The sequence below is a fragment of the Lepisosteus oculatus genome, chromosome 17, assembly GCF_040954835.1.
Source record: "Lepisosteus oculatus isolate fLepOcu1 chromosome 17, fLepOcu1.hap2, whole genome shotgun sequence".
Lineage (NCBI taxonomy): Eukaryota > Metazoa > Chordata > Actinopteri > Semionotiformes > Lepisosteidae > Lepisosteus > Lepisosteus oculatus.
The window spans coordinates 17035018-17052394 of record NC_090712.1 but is presented as its reverse complement, the minus strand read 5'-3'; the positions used below and the strand labels follow the sequence as shown (position 1 = coordinate 17052394).

General features: G+C 41.4%; 2 protein-coding genes across 4 annotated transcripts in view; both read right to left on the bottom strand.

The window, feature by feature from the left end:
* Positions 1-2088: 2088 nt before the first annotated feature.
* arg1 (arginase 1) lies at positions 2089-12041 on the bottom strand. Of its 2 annotated transcripts, none has more exons than XM_006638667.3 (9): positions 11939-12041; positions 11244-11367; positions 10982-11054; positions 8514-8688; positions 7936-8095; positions 7059-7153; positions 5919-6023; positions 4690-4826; positions 2089-3705 (listed from the first exon to the last, which is right to left on the bottom strand). In XM_006638667.3, the coding sequence occupies exons 1-9, from the start codon at positions 12010-12012 to the stop codon at positions 3542-3544; spliced, it is 1107 nt and encodes a 368-aa protein (XP_006638730.3). In that variant the 5' UTR covers positions 12013-12041; the 3' UTR covers positions 2089-3541. The 2 variants fall into 2 exon arrangements, with proteins under 2 accessions (XP_006638730.3, XP_015218799.2); XM_015363313.2 differs by lacking the exon at positions 11939-12041 and adding an exon at positions 11563-11591.
* Positions 12042-15148: 3107 nt separating this feature from the next.
* heatr1 (HEAT repeat containing 1) overlaps positions 15149-17377 on the bottom strand; it is a 30027-nt gene continuing 27798 nt past the window's right edge. For both annotated transcript variants that reach the window (XM_069179878.1, XM_069179879.1), the window contains exons 44-45: positions 16274-16382; positions 15149-16001 (exon numbers count right to left, since the gene is read on the bottom strand). In XM_069179878.1, the coding sequence (XP_069035979.1) occupies positions 15913-16001; positions 16274-16382 (198 nt within the window). In that variant the 3' untranslated portion in view covers positions 15149-15912. The remainder of the gene's footprint in view (positions 16002-16273; positions 16383-17377) is intronic.

The window sequence follows — 17377 nt, the reverse complement described above, 5'->3', positions numbered from 1 at the left end:
TATGACGTTCGAGCTTGCGGGCAACCATTCACTTTAATTGTACTACATCGCCACCTTGTGGCAAGGAGAAGTATAGAGTACAGTACTTATTGAATTGAACCCTGCGCGCTTTCCCAAATATAACTAAAACTCACCTAACCTCAGACCTGTGTAAATGGTGTGTCACACTTCTTACTGGAGGGACGGTGCCCGCGGACTCAGTGTGAAATGCGACGCTGACGTGTAGACTGAGAGGACACAGGAGCTGCTCTGCTCCTGGGAAAAAAAGGCCGTGCATAAGGAACCCCATAACATACTGTACGGTTATTAAACAAGGTTGCAAGTAGCTGTTTGATCCGAGGATCTCATCTGTCGGGTCCAACAACATGGCTGGGACGGTTCTTTCAGACTACAATACTTCAGCCCCTGAGTCTTCAGCCTCCAATTTCTGTCGGGAAAGGCTGGCTTCTGGCCAGTGGGCCACAACTCCTACGTGTGTCCCCTTTATCTTCTTAATTTGAGTAGACCTTTACACTTCAATTAAAGTTTTTTGCAAGCAGATTCTTAATGAATGGCTGCACGGCACATAACATGAACTCAGTTTGCAACTTGTGGTTCCTTTTCGATTCACACCAACAACTTTCTTTTGGAAGTTTCAACCAACCATGAATCTGAAAAACTCAAACCATATTAATGACTATTTTATTGCATCAAAACAGTGCAAAAGCCGATTGATGATTGATGACTTTTAAGTGAGCTGGTAAATTTCATGCCATATTCTGTCATATGTCTAGTCATGTGTTCTATTATAGAGATCTAACGTGAGAAGACATGAGTGTTATATGGAAGGTACTGTACGTTGTGTTATATTTAAATTGCCATTTTCATAGCAGTCCGGTGGTATTCCTCATATAAAAAGATTTTTGTGAAAGACCCACAGGATTAAAAGGGTAAAACAGAACCGTCTGCTTAGTCAGTTTTTTGTTTTAACGAAAATGATCCCGTCTGTATAAGGGAATACTATACTGTCATTGAGGCAAGACAGGTCTTCGCAGACACTGTAATAACATAATCTGCCACCAGAAGCCGCCAAAACCACTCTAACCCTTGAAATTCGGTTGACCAGGTGGTGATTATTTAAATTCTCGACATTGGCGAGAGTTCGCACTTAACCAATTCCACCCCTATACCGTCGCGTAATGTACTGCAGGATATTGTATGAAGTGACCCTACCTGGTATAACAATTAAACTACTATAACGAATAGCTCCTGCACATACAGTAACAGGGATCTTGGCTTCTCGGGCTGAGGAAGGTCTTCTTTAGCTCAGTTGGCAAGAGCACTGTTGGGCGACATTGGAGACCCGGGTTCAAGCCCATGCGGTAGAGTGACGAGCTGGTGCAGGATGCGGTGAGGGCATGAGCCCGAGAACCCCAATCCATTGCGGTACTAATGCTTTGGGTTATTTAAAGTAATAGTGATCAATAAAAACAAACGGCAACAGTAATAAAAACTTATAGTAACCAGCAAAAACGAACAAACAACATGAATCCCTCCCCCGAGTCAAGAGGACGCCTGCACTTTCTCTCTCTGCCTCCAGGATTAGCACGTCCCACTGTAATGAAAAGGGCAGTAAACCTGTCAGTGAGCTTGTGTCTCCAGCCTGTCATTCCCCACACTGCTGACACAGACCCTGGAGTGTTTGTTACAGTACAGAAACAGGACCGCGCTGAGGCGCGGGTGCTGGGTAGGGGGTACGAGGACAGGGGGCAGGGGGCAGGGGGAGGCTCACGCACTAGCTAGATGCATCTCACAATCCTGGTCTGTTGAGCAGCTAATTTAGAAATTGTACTTAACGACCTTCAGCTTTGTTTAATCCCACTCTGCTCTTCTTTCAGGGTGAAGGGTTAGAGAATGCAGATTTTGATTTCAGGTCAATAAGTGGTGTTGATGTATTAAAAAAGCAGAAATGGCGTGTTTTGGGGAAGAGTTTAGTAATACTAGAGGGCTTCTCTTTCAAGTGTCTCCAGAGTGTAAAACCTGCTGTGAACTCTGCAGGAAGGTCTCTAAGCAGACATGCCACATTAACAGAGTTAGGCATTAAACACATTCAAATTTACAGAAGTCTTTAATTTACATAGCACCTTTCATTGTAACATCATCTTTACAAACAAAGCCAAAAGATCAGGATCACATAAAATCGATATTTTATAGAGTAAATTTAACAGCACTAAATACAATTGTATACTGTAGTTCAAGGCAGGACTTTCAAATTCCTAGATGGCTTCGTGTCTTCTGGTTTTTATTTCAATCTGCGTTGTTAGTTAACCCCAAGTATTTCCTTACGTTTTTACATATATAGGATGTTTCTACTTTTACAGTAGATAACTCAAACCAATTGATGAAGAGCACAGTTATCTGTAAAAACACTTTGGAACCAGTGAAAATATAACAGTCATGTCGTTAATTTATTAATTAAACTGACTATGTAACTGACAAAAGCTAGAAGACATTAGGCCCTCGAGGAAATATGTTTGAGACCCCTAGTTTAACTCAAGATCCTAGCAGCGATCTGAACATATTACAAATGAAGAACATGTTCAAATAATTTATATCACATAAAATGTAACACATAAAGACACTTAAAGAATGGGACTGAAAACAGAGGCCTGTAGGACCCCACATGAGACCAGTTTCATTAAGGAGGACCTTTTATCAGTAGATCAGATTTAAACCACATTTAAAAGAAGTCCCAGTAATACCTGCAGCTCACTCAAATCTGTTCAGCAAACTGGTACTAACTACAGTATGAAAAACAGCAAAGCTCCAGCAGCCCAAGAATGGGATACTTCAGAGTCCATAATTATTATTAAATATGTTTTACATCAGCTGTGACCCTGACAAGAGCTGTTTCAGAACTACTGTACACATCAGTCTGAACCCAGAGTTTCACAAAGTTTATTTGCAAATTAATTATCCCGTAACTAAACAGCTACGTCTGTTTTGGAACCTTTGCCAAAAATGTTAGGTTAGATATCAGCCAATAGCTGCTGAGCAGGTGTGAGTGTAAGTTCTGCTTATAAACCAGATGGACAAGAGCTGAAATTTTAAGGACAGAGGGAATGAGAGACAGAGAATAGCAAAATTTAAGCAGAGCAAAACAATTTGCAGGATTCAAGGGGCATATAACAGCTTTTCATTTTAGTGGTCATTGCAGATATGAATGAAAAGAGACTGTAACTCTTCAAACATGTAAATACATAAACTGTGCCCCAGAGGAGAATCACAAGGCACAATCTGACTCCTGATGTTATTAGTATGGTAGTGAAAAATGTCAAAAAATCGATTGCCTCGCTCTGTAGACTATTTAAGGGTTGTGCCCTGAAGTGGATTTTAGAGACGATGAGTTGTGAAAAAATGTCTTTTTAGGATAACTTTCCCCATCTTCCTTTAGCTTCTCAATTAGTAGCTGACAGTGTATCATTAAAAAAGTCTATAAATCAGCAGGATAAAAAAAGAGAAAACACAGTGTTCCACCGTGGAACCTCTCCTAGGCGAGACGTCAGGGCTCAGGAAGCTGGTAGTTGCTGGGGTGGAAGCCTTCTCTTAACTGTCCAAAACAACTTAACACCACATCCACCGCCGCACTCACAGTGGAGCTCACTTCTTCCTCCGTCTTTCCCCTGTCAGGATTGACTTCTACGACATCCAGCGCAGACAGCAGACCTGCGCAGAAAATACATTTAACATTATAGCACATTGTAAGATACTGTATACATACAGAATTATATACGGTATAGACATACTGATTCACACAGAGACATGCAAATTTTAGGTCCTAGGGATTTAATTAAATATTGCAAGCAGATACTCATACAAATTCTGTTGACGTGCAAAAGGATAAAAGAATTACAATAGATTATCAGTATTTAAGGTAAAAAAAAAAGAATAATTTTCAATTTTAGTATTGACTTCAAACCTGGCCGTGTTGATGCCCAGACCTGATCAGCCTCTCACTAGACTGCTGTGGGCTGTTCCACCAAAGCAATGCACTAGACCGTGAAGGTGAACCTGTATATCAGATGTCATCTAGTGTCTCAGGCACTCTTTCAACTGCTATATTACTGTACACAACAAGCTATTTAAATAACCAAACTCAAGTTTCTATACAAGCCCATTTACTGAACCACCTCTGGTGATAACATGTCTTGAACTTGAACTTGAAGTGCACATATATCTATAACAAAGCTGTGCCTTAGCCTTCAGGTCTAATTAATTCAGATTCTTTGAGAGTCAAAAGTGGCTCAAAATGTAAAAGCGCATGCCTGAGGGCAAGGCTTGAGTGCTTTTAAGGGCAGGGTTGTGATTAATCTGCATGGGCTCTCTCGTCACCTAGAGACAGAGTGACCCCTGTGATCACCGGGAACCGTGCAGGCTCGTGGTGCTGTCGGCAAGGAGCGTGCCTCTCCTCCAGCTGGCCCTGAACGTCCTACATATGTGGCAGTGTAGCCTGTGATGTGTGAAAAGGCCAATGGAATGTGGGCTGGCGGGAGTCCTCTAACATTATGTATTCTCCTCGTGTGAGGTCACAGGGTTTGTAGCTGTGAGCCGGGACACTGAAGCACAGTCTCATCACGTCCACACTGGGTGGGGTAAATTGCAAAATAATTTAAAAAGCGTGGCAATGTGCGTGTGGGTGAGTTTTTATACCAGTTCTACAGATTTCCTCAGCCACGTAGACGCTCTCCCTGTAGGTGAGCCCTCCTTTCACAGGTGTGCCAGTGGCAGGAGACACGGAGGGATCTATCGCATCGATGTCATAACTCAGGTGAATTGGCCTCTTCCCCCTAGGTTTATAAGGAGTTGCAAAAGAAATAGTGAAACATGGTAAGTTCACTCGATTGCTGAATTTAAAACATCCATCAAATCCAGGTTGCAGGGCAGCCAGAGCCTGTGCCGGCAAGCTACTGTATGGGCACAAGGCCATCGCAGGACACACACAGACATGCACACACTCACTCGCACCAGGCCAGCTTTCCCAGGAGCCAATAACCTACTAATTGAGAACAGATGCTTAACTCTTATTTTTTCCCCAGTGTTCAACAGACATGACAATGTGTTATGAATACACATGTATATGCTATATACATCTAAACACACTTTTAATTCATGTTCTGTATAATGTCAAAGGTCACAACTGCAGATGCTTGTTTTGTTTTGTCCTTTTCTTGAGGGCTCATCAGTGGAACACAGACCACTGTATCATAATTCATAGCGACGGCTTGCTCAAAATATTCACCTTAACCCTGACAGGAGTTCCCTATAAGAAATACTGTGTGTATTGACCAGTGTAGATTGCCCATACAGAAAACAACTGGACAAACATTTTTTCAAGAGTTGTGATGGAAAATGAATGGCAGATAAATGGTTTTATGTAAATAAAACAGGTTTACACTGGTCTGTTATATCTGCAAAGGCAGACATGTAAAGTCATATGTAAAACCACTGCTTTGTCAGTGTAAGCTGTGAGAGAGCTGCTGGTAATTAGTCCTACACCACTAATAACTTATGCAAAAACTCTATAGCTTAATTAAAATATACTGGTGATGAAGGACAATGCTTTTTCCAGTTTTAAGAGAAAACAACACTGTATAGAATTTATTTCAAATGTTCTAAACAAAGGCTGTTTATACCCTCAATATGAAGTTCAGAGGAATTTCCATGTCCCTCAAGGAAGAAAATATCTGGAATATCTAGAAATGCACAATTTCACTAAACTGTTGTTCTGGCCCCCCAAAGTGCCCCTTTTCACGGCTCTGACTGAGGTTCCCCAACACTGGTCCTGAAGAAACTATAAATGTACACTTATAGTTATGCACTGACAAAAGACAAAACCACTGAGGTTAGTCTGTTTTCACGGTTTCTGTTATCCATCATACTTGGAAAGGAGGTGGTCACATGCTTCCTCCATCACTCTGCCTATTCCCAGGCGGTCCACCTCTGTCATGGAGAAAGCCTTGATTCCCAGGTGCTTGATGATGTAGCTGGTTACCAAGACAGACAGGATATATTCATCTCAGCATTAAAAACATTTTTTATAGTAGTGACTCTGAACTGATTTAAGTGTTTTCATATCATGCCTAAAGACGTATGCCTAAAGACTCCAACCTTCGATTTTCTAACTGTTTTATACAAGACAGTGTCGTGAAGCCCATCCCGGCATGCAACAGGCACAAGGCAGGGCACACCCTGGACGGGACACCAGTCCATCGCAGGGCACAGACACGCACACACATTCACTCTCACCAGGGCCACTTTTCCAATTAACCAACCAGTACGTCTTTGGACTGGGGGAAGAAACATGACCACCCAGAAGAAGCCCATGTAAACACGGGGAAAACATACAAACTGCAAGCAGATAGCACCCCCACAATTGAACCCAGGGCCCAAGCACTGCGAAGCATGAATGTTAACCACTGCACGACCAAGCCACCCTGTCTTAAGACTCTTTTGCTTCATATATTGCCTCAGCGATTCATTACTTATTGTTATTACAATTGAACCATCTATCAGACTGCTTTATCCTATTCTGTTGTATATGCAAACAACTTAAAACGTTTTGTATGGTGCAACTAATGAACTGCAGGTGCTGAGAGGTGCCTGACGGTAAAGCTCCTGGTAATTTCCAGGAAAGACACAGTTTCACAGTGTCACTCTTCTAATCCTCACAGCACAGAGACACTCCTATACAGTATGTGCTCTGAGGAAAAGGGCAGATTCAGCATCTCCATAGACCGAGTAAGGGAAAATGAATCTGAACGCAACTGGAGAATACATTTTTCACTGGATTGTATAGCTTAAGTTCATTTTACAATCTGAACACTGTCTTTTCATTTTGATTATCTGACAACTAAAAGTTTCACAAAGACAACCCACATGCATATGCAATCGTTCTGGAACTACCACTGTTAATGAAGTCTAAAGACTGTGAGCACTGACTCTATCATAACAGTACTGCAGAAAATGCTCAACCAGTATAAACAGCTATTCAGTGAGCAACATACTCTACAATGACCTACTGTTCTCCTGGGTCCAAATCTCTCAGGCCAATGTAGACAATATCTTGTGCTGATAAGCAGGGCTTTATCCAGGAGAATCCGGGAATAACTGGGATCTGGTACACACAAGAATATTTTTGCCAGAAAATCCCCTTCAGTAAAATGTGTGCTATTTTTGATCATATTAAATTAAACGTCTGACTGAAAAGTAGTACTGTACGTGGCGACCATGGAATCAAAACTTTAAATCATTAAGATATTTTTTTACTCCATTATTTTTTATTTTATATTCAAAACTGTCCAAAGGAAGCTAAAAGCTTTTAAATACTTTACACAGCAAATTGTGTTTGTACATTGACATCACTGTATTGTCAATGGCTCAAACCTACCTCTGTGCCCATCTGCCTGATATTAATGAGGGGACAAACTTCTAGCTACCTTGCAAGCTTAGTCTCATAAAACAGGCCTTAATTCAACTTTCATTCGGAATGAAAGAATTCTGCAAGATAAAGGCTCTACTGGCCTATAAAGAGACAAAAGACACAACTAGTCTCACGGTATTATATTTGAATCCACATAAACTCCTTTTGTTGTTGGAACTTAGGCATTGCAGAATACAAGGACAGGGCTTTGTTTAAAAATCACAGCCTTGATGACTTGCAAACTGATTTCTTTTTCATGCAGCCAAAACTTAACTTAAGTGAAAACAGAGGCTGCAAAAAAGCTTTATCAATCGTCGTAAGAATCTGTAAATCTGAGTTAGACCTTGAACATGTTAAGGTTATTAACAGCACTATACTTAGAGCTATCACAAGGGACAAAATGAATGCTCTGAAGAAACGGAGGACAACGGGGGTGAAGAAAATAGAAGTGTACATTTGAGATAAAGAAAAATCACCTTTGAGTGCAGTTCCCTGAGGAGGTAGGACACAGGCTGGCCGTGAAAATTGCCCGTGGGGCTCGTCAGAGGCGTGTTAATGTCTGCATGGGCGTCAACCCAGACTACACACAAGTCTGGCCGGGCAGCTGCATGTCCATATATTGATCCTATTGCCAAACTGCAGCATAAAAAAAACAAAACATTAAATAAACTGCCAAAAAGGAGATCCCTTCTGTCCCCTAGAGGAAACACCTAAAACATTACAAACAGAATTTAAATTACATTGATAACCCAGGTCAAACACAGATTTAGCTTTTTTTTTTTACCTTATACGATGATTAAGCTTTCAAATGTCTTTTTTCAGAAATACTTACAGAGGCTGGAATCATGGTAATTGTAGTTTTTCTGTGCTTTGGTAACAAAATCTTTTTAGAAATGATATTCTCGAATGAGAAAACATAGCATGATTTGCACAAGTGTTTTGGGTAATGTTGCATATAATATTGTTAAATGTTGTACTGGGAACATTTAATGCTCTGGCACATTTTCGTGATGTACTGTAGGTCTGGAAAATGACGTGAAGTACTGATAGTCACCTATGATCTCCTCCGAGCACCACACAAGTCTGGCCATTCTTCTTCACTGTTTTCACAGCATCTGCAAGCTGTTTGTTAGCACTCCCCACTGTTTTGGGCATCTTGACTCTCCCTAAGGGCTCATCATTGGGAACATCCTCAAATTTCAAGTCGCCATAATCCTTCACTTGATGGCCTTGAGGAACAGGAAGGCAGCAGTCGGCACAACAATGTCATTTCTTTACAGTTATGAAAAATGGTTCCGAATTTTCTCTTACCACCTAGATGCAGACACCTAAAATTTATAATAAATAATATTAGAAAGGACACCAAAGTGTGGAATATATTGCAATTTTATTTGTTTTAAGAAAATATTCCACTGTGATTCGGAAAGAAATGCACGGTTTTCTCAAATATTCAGAAGTCATGGTGTCAAAGCATGCTACAAGACTCTGCACAGCAGGGACACGCTTAGGGATGACCCAGAAGTCACAGAGGAGTGTCCTTAAAGTAAGGTAAATGTAGCAAACAAAAATAACAACCAGCAGAACTTTAGGTTTAAAACTTGTGCACAGTTTACAATTTTGTCCACAGCCAGTGAGAAGAACACCAAGATGTGTTCTTAATATTTTGCCATTTGATTTCCAGCTTAGTCCTACCTGTACAGTCTCTGCCTACAAACGTCCACATCCTGTTCAGAGGAGGAGTGGGCCAAGAGCAGCTGGCTGAGCCTCTCGGCTTCCACCTCCCCAGGATTGTACAAACGCAAGAACTGCCTCAGACAGCTACTGGTCTCGTCTACAGCTTGCAGTTCTTTTAAAGCTGCTGTTTCATTAAAGCTTATTATAATGCATCCTTTAAAAACATTGATATCAGTGTCTTTCGCTGAACCCAGTGATTCTGATCAGGAAATACTTATTAACAGTAGTTTGCTTCCTAATAGATTTACCACAGTAAATGTGGTTAACTGTATTGCTGTGTACTTTAACTACTTCATCCTGCTTTTCAATGACTGCAGTAACGCAAGCAAAACATTTACTTTTAAAGCAAACAATATCAATAATATATTATTTAGACTCAGTTAAAACTGAGGGCAGTACTTAAGGAAGAATAATGTCTTTTGAAATCTGCTAATACTAATTTATCTGTATCAGAGAGATGCAAGATGTATTTCATGTTAGAATGAGGAGGAATGTCATTTTGCGGATTTGGTAGCTAGTAGCTCATTGAACTGAAGATCTTGTCCAATTGTTACAGACATTTTTTGAACTCTGCCAATCATCAGTTTTTCATCTTTGTGTCTGTTATTGCATCACCTTCAGGCATTAACAGAATTAGAGACATCTTAACGTTCTGCATATTTGGTGTCAGAATCACACTGGTTATAGGGTCTGTGTGAGCCTCTTATATTTTGAACACAGGCTAATCTCCAAAACAAAGCACACCCTATTGTCAGTTTTCAGTCAGTAATTTTTGTTTTAGGTTAGAATAAAGAACAAAGAACTACAGCAATAAGTTACAGAATTGTTAAATAGAATACAGAATGTTAATACTATCCAGGTGATATTTTTATCCATAGTGATATTCATATTCACGCCCATTAATACAGCTGTAATTAGATTTACTGGACAGAAGAACGGTACCTTCCTTAAGGCACAACAGCTGTGACCACACTTATTATGTGAACCAGCAACCTTCCAGTTACATGTTGAGAGCAATTCATCATCAATTTCCCTTCGGGATCAATAAAATCGTATCTATCTAGATCCCTAATCACTTCTGTGCCCTGCTGTATATTTTGCCATGTCTGGCTAGATACAGTATGTTGAAATGTGTTATTGTTGCGTTAATTTCCATAAGAACGTATTATTAATCTGGGCTAAGACCTGAACTCTTAATACAGCAGCTGTGTGGATAGCAGGGATATTTATTACTGCTCTGTTTTAACATCTTAACCCCAAGGAATTTCAACAGAATGTAGGTCATACACGGAAGGACATCACAACGCAAAAAAACTGTACTGGTTTAGATTTATTTCTGCATTTGTAACGTTTTTAGTGCCTTTAAAAAAGAAAACCTCATAAAGATGTACGGATATACAAAGGAGCAGTTTACTGGATACTGTACTACTGTGCTGTTTTGTGCGTCAGTTGCTGAAATGTCACACAGAGGATTATTTTAAGCAATCGATATAAAATAAGCTTATGACCTAACAGCGGTAGCAGGTAAACAGACTCAAGGCCAAAAGCTGCATTTATCATCTGGACATCGGAACAACTGTTTGTTTTTCTAGAACAGTTAAAATTGGCCAAAGAATGCACATTAAAATCATGTATCGAGTGTTTACAGTATTCGTCACTTATTCTTCACTGCTCTCCTCAAAAATACAACAAGAGAAATAAAGGCAGAGCTTTTCGTCGAATTAATTCTTCTTTTATTCTTTGACATTTATCAAGACATTTGAGCCCACGACGTGATTTCGCTTTTACCTTGCGCTCCAAGTTTCGCCACCAGTCGTGCTCTCCGTATGTAGTCCGGACCCTTCTCCACCCCATCCTTTCGCTTAAAAAAACACAAGGTAAAGAAATGTCTCGGATTTGTTAAGCAGCTTTAACTACACGCGAAAGAACTCCACGGAGTGGAAATAAATCCGGCACGAATCTCGGGTTAATTTTAGTTACTGTTTCGTTCTTTTTAAAAGAAACATTTGTCAACCTTTTGGTGTAATACAAGATCCACATCTTTCCTAACCTGTCCTCTTGCAAACGGTGCTCCGACAATGCCGATTGGATGGTAAAATCTGCTTTGAATCGTAAGAGCACCGCGTATTCCGGTGAAGGTTTTCTTCACAAGCATTATCCTTGACGATGATGATCTGCAAAGTCAGACGGAGGTATGTTCAGCCAGATGAGGACCGTGAAGAATTACAGCTCACACGAAACCACAGGCAAGGCGACAGGAACAACACCGGTTGTAGTTTCTGCAACAACGCCCACTATAAACGTATTCTTATTAAACGGCAAGGTCGAGCCTTTTAAGGTCCCTCAAAGTAAAAAAAAAGTTGACGTACCGCCCCAAGCGCATCACTAGGAGGATAAGCGCTTTATTATTCAATCCTCCTGTTATGCAACATACTGTTAATCCGAGAACATCAATGGCAGCTACTAGTTCTCTTTCCTTGTACATACGTTGAGTATATACTTCACTGCATACTTTCTTATTCACTTGTATGTGCTGAAAGCGAATATTATTTCGTATTATTAGGCGTTTTTGTTTTACTAATTTCAAAAGCGGTTTCAGAGCCACTGTCCCAACCTCTGAGTGCTGCATTCACCGCACGCATAAGCAAAGGTTTAAAAAATAATCAAACTTAAAACGCAAACCAAATCCTAAAACCTCAAAAAAAAGTTAGTGTTGCGACTTCAGGATATAATTTGATTTATTACCTTGTTGCGGTAGGAGACACTGTTGCGTACGCGTTCTCAGAGATCCCATGATCTGCAGCCAGGTTGACCTGCATGAGGTTGCACTAGGGATCATTTTCAAGGGCGGCACAGCGGTTAGCACGGCGTTGGTGCCCTGGGGTGCAGTGTGGAGTTTAAGGTCTGTCCGTGTTCGCGTGGGTTACTTTCGGGTCCTCCGGTTTCCTCCCACAGTCCAAAGACGTAGTGGTAGGTTAACTGGACTCTGGGAAAATCGGTCCTGGTGTGTGTCTGTTACCTGCAATGGACTAGCACCACGTCCAGGGTGTGTTCTACCTTGTACCTGTTGCTTGTTGGGATAGGCTCTGGCTCCCCTGAAACCCATTACTGGATGAAGTGGTTAGAAAATGGATAGATCATTTTTAACTTTTAATTGTTTTGCCTTTGAATGTAGCAGGGAACTAGTGTCCCCACCTAAACCCACCAGAACACTAGCAACAATATCCCAGAGATCCCCATTTCCACCAAAAATGTATGGATTTAAAGTGCCTGAATACCCTTAGGGTTATGATCGCAAAATCCACACTTAAACGTAACAGGACGGAACTGCAAAAAACTGACAAAATTATCAATAGAAATACGTAATATTTTGTAACAGACACACTGATATTGTATTGGGCAGTTAAATTTTACTGACGTGTAAATTCATTATACTGATTAATAACTGTCGTTAACAGGGGGTGGAATACGAAAGACAGGCGACGTGATTGCACAGCTGGCGACAGGACAAGCTGCACATCTGTGATGCATAGTTTACACCAGGCTGCATGCGGTCTTGAGAGATTGTCTTCCATTTCTTTTCTAGAGCCTGGGCAAGCATGTCTGTTCAGTGGTCTCTGAGGCCCAGGCATCACGCATCAGGTGGTGGTGGTGTGCAGGGTCAGGTGAGGTCCCCGAGCTCACCGCTTTCCATTCATCATCAAATACAGCCACAGGCATCACACCTGGGCCTTCTCGCCAACTGGTGGCACAAGGATGATATGCCAGCAGGCATACCAGTCTGCAACTCACAACTCACAAAAGGCTGCTGCTGGAAGAGGTGTTAGTGGGGCCAGCAGGGGGCGCTCACCCTGTGGTCTGTGTGGGTCCTAATGCTCTAGTATAGTGATGCAACACTGCTGTCCTCTGGCTGAGACAGAAAACCGAGGTCCTGACACTCTGTGGTCATTACAAATCGTTTGATTTTCTTGAAAAGAGTAGGGGTGTTACCCCAGCATCCTGGCCAGACTTCCCATTGGCCCTTACCACAGTCTTCTAATAATCCCCATCTGTAAACTGGCTTCAACACTACTGTTCTGCTCCCCACTGGTAGCTGGTGTGTGGGGAGTGTTCTGGCGCACTCATCCGGTGAGTGGTGACAGACACCACCATTGGTGGTGGTGGAGGGGAGTCTTTCCAGAATAAAAAAATAAAAAATGAATTCTACAATATGCAGGAACCTTTGTTTATATTTTGATTAAACCTCTTGCACACCTGTAAACAAAAAAATCTAAATGCACAGATGTTTCTCATTTGGTTACATTTCTAGAACCTATTCTAGGTCTCTTGATGTTTTGCACTAAATTCAAAGCACACCAAAGGTAAAAGTAGCTCGGAGTACAATTCCAGAGAATGCAATTTGCTTCACATTGATAACTTCAACTTGTTTAGACAGATATGTCATCCGAGCCAAAGGTTTTATTGCTAAAACAACTGGAAAAATTAAAACAATTTGTAGACATTAGAATCTCCATAGCTATAAACAGTTTATATAGGTAGTACCACTCTACTCTTAGGGATGGGGAGTATTCTTATATAATTAACACCTGTAACCTGAGACACTTTTTGAGAGACAGGATTTATGCCACATTTATAAATAAGGCAAAAAAGAAAATCTTGAAGCCTTGTGCAAAAACATACAGACTAACCTGCCTACAGAGATTTTTAACTTTATATAATTGTCAATGTATGAGTCCAAAGGGATACTGTGACTGAGGAGACTACTGTGACCAGTAAGGCGACGGTGCCTTGTAATAAATCACTGTTGAATTCCAGAAGAAGAAAATGCTGCTAAGAAATCGTATTATACCATTAGATTAAGAAGTACAACAGGAGAGGATGTTTCAGTCGTAACATTAAACCACAAGAACGGTTACAAAGGAGAGGAGGACAGCTGGCCCATCTTGCCCATTTGGTAGTTAAGTAGTCAGCTGGTCCAAGACTCTCATCCAGCTGTTTCTCTCAGGAAGAAGGAGAACCGGCTCCAGCAGCATGGCTGGGTAGATAGACTGCTCCGTCCTCCCACACATCTTGGGGCAACAAAGTGCTCCCTGCTCTTGGTTTTAAAAAGCTCTTCAGGTAGTTTCCACTCAGTGCCCTCTGATTCAAAAAAGCCCCTTGCACTGACTTTGCCTTTGTCTTTGAGCCTTTTCAATACTTGAATCAGGTTCCCTCACTGTTTAAAAGTCTGAGACTAATAAAATAATAAGCTGTGTTAGTCTGTCAGTTCAAGACATTCCTTTTAAAACCAGGGAATGAAACACGTCACTCTTTTCTGGACTGATTCTAGAGCAGCAATACCTTTTCTATAACAAAAAGATATTTTCGGTGACTGAATTATTGCACAATATTATAAATGAGGCCTTACTAGTGCATTACACAATATAAACATGTCCACTGAAATGTTTACTCTGTTAACTATACAAAGTGATACGTATCCTACATATATCCTAATATTATACTTTTTTTTATTGTTTCCTCACATCATGTAGATGAGATGTAATTGTGTCAATATGAACACCTGAGTCTTTTTCCTCAGCAGCTTCCACTAGTTCAGTTTCCCATCCTGTATTTATAGTTAATTTGTTGCTACCTGCATGCAAAACAGTGCACTAACCTATATTACACACCACCTGCCAGGTGTTTAACGAGTTTGGAATCTTATCCAAACCTTCAGAAAATTTCCTTTGTTGCTGCTATTGAGCTTTTGGTTTCAACTTTACAAATACCATGAATGTTTGTAGGAAAGCCTCCCCAACAGAAACCTGAAAAACATTGACCAATTCAGCAGCTCTCAGACCAGCACAGACGTAAATTCACACACCTCAGCTTCTTTTCAGAACCTTTTCTGGGACTTTAAGAATGTATCCCTATTGAAATTTTACACTCTTGCACTCTAATCCAGTTAAGCCAATGTAATTCTGGTGAGCATTTTACTGAAGCATGCAAAAATCAAGAAATGGTTGACAAGAAACCATTTGAAAACAAAATCCTTTTTAAATTTACTCATTAACTCCATTTTTCTGTTTACACAAATCATTGCAATGGAATTCGGGCAGCTTTACAGTTTCAAGACAATTAAAGGGGCCAGGTATCAGACAGTAAGATATAACAAAAAGACTAAATGACACTACAAGAGGTTGCGAGAACACTGGAATAAGAGATGAGCAGATAAAAAAAAAAATACGTCAAAACACCTGTGCCCGGAGGATGCAGGACCTGAGCACTGCAAAACGAACACTGGACACTCATTACACACAAGTCACCCATCTTGCCTCTGGAGCTGAAAAGCAACGGAAGCTGACCGAGCCTCACCTGACTGGTCTACGGCCTCACAGAGCTGGGGTGGGTGTACCAGTATCAATGTGCACTTCAGCACCGAAACGGGTGACAATGTCTGCTCTGAAAGTCTTTACAGATTGAACAGCCCCACCGTGCCCGACGTCAGCTCAAGATACAGTGACCGGACGAGATCCTGGGTAAAATTAAAGGTTAACTTTCCGCAGTCTGATATTTGCTCTGTGGAGACGTTAGTCTTACTGGGATTCCACCCAGTGGTCCGATGGTTACTCCACGACTAAGAGCGCTCAAAATGACCACTCCACTTTGCAGGTGTGAGGTGTCCCTCAGAGCTGCCATTTCTGTTCCCTAGGGAACGACTCTGTCCTGTAGCTCTGGAGTTAGAAATAGCTCTGGAGCGGCTCTCCCAGAATAACCTCCATCTGCTGAATGACCTTTTGAACTTGGTGTTCCACCTCCTCGCACTCATCTGAAATAAAGGAACAAACAAATGAATGAGTGACGAAGGCAAAAAGGTGAACTGTCGAGCTGTCCTGTGTATTGTTCAACGAAGGAACAGTCAGGACACACGGCTGTGCAAGCAGGGCTTTGAGGTTTGGACGAAGTACAAGCAGACAATGACCTAGATAAAGAACACAGCTGGGGCTCTTCTCACATTTAACCACATGAAACATCTTGGTAGTAGACACAACCTCCTTTCAGCCAAGCATAGTGTGTAGTTCTGCACTGAGCTGAACTTACCCTCCATCAGCTCCGCCAGGAACGGGATGGTCTCCGGCAGCAGGACCATGTAATTCTCCCGCAGTTTGCCCGCCAGCTCCAGGAGCATCAGCAAGGCGGAGTACCGCACCTGTGGCCAAGCACATTCCAACGGGATGTTAGACTGCACAGGTCATTTCTGCAGAAAGGTGGCTAAGGTGTTGTCCAGCCCAGGTCCTAGAGAGCCCTCATCTAGTTAATCTCAATAGCCACCCGTTTTAAAAGGTTGCCAACACCTGTAAGCTACTGATGAATCAAAGAATCTGTTAAGACAGTTAAGAGCTCTAGCTCTTGAGGGATGAAGTGGGGACTGACTATAGTCTAACATCATCTCTAAATTGTTTAACTGATCAGGGTGGGACAACTCTTCCTACATATAGATGTGCTTTTCTTCTGGCTTTTCAAAGGCTAACAATATAAGCTAAAGTCAAACACACTGATGAACCTTAAACAGAGGTTAAGCACACAAAACGCAGTGTGAAACAGTTACTAACACTGCCTGCCAGAACATCTATTGTTAGGACGGGTCAGTACAGCACACGGGTAAACTAAAAAAAGAACCAGGGAGACTTCTGGTAGCTCCAGGCTCAGACAGGGGCATATCTATAGTACTCATGCAGTCTTTGGCGCATGTTTTTCTTACATCAAGTTAAATTTAAGCAACTTTCCCTATGCATCTCATTATGTTACTCCTAAAGAAACGTGACTTATTGCCAAAGAAGCTAAGCTAACTGGCTAACTGGACTAATTTCCTCTTACTCTTGGGTTCTCAGTCCTTACATGCTCATCCTAAAAATTTAGCACACCACCTAATCCATGTTGGACTTGCACATAAAATGTATCCAATGTATACAACTTCACACTGGTAGTTGCAGTTTAAGATTGCTCCTAACCCTATTCTATCTGTCACGGTTGCAATCTGTGTTATCACAGGTTCTGGTGTGACAGGTCTCCTCTCGGTGTACATGTGCTTTCAGAAGGGACTGGTGTGACAGTACCATTAAGCTCTCCACCACTGTTGCTCAACGACAATTTTTAAATGATCATTCTTCATGTATTAGGTCTAACTACAGCCAAAAGTGTGTT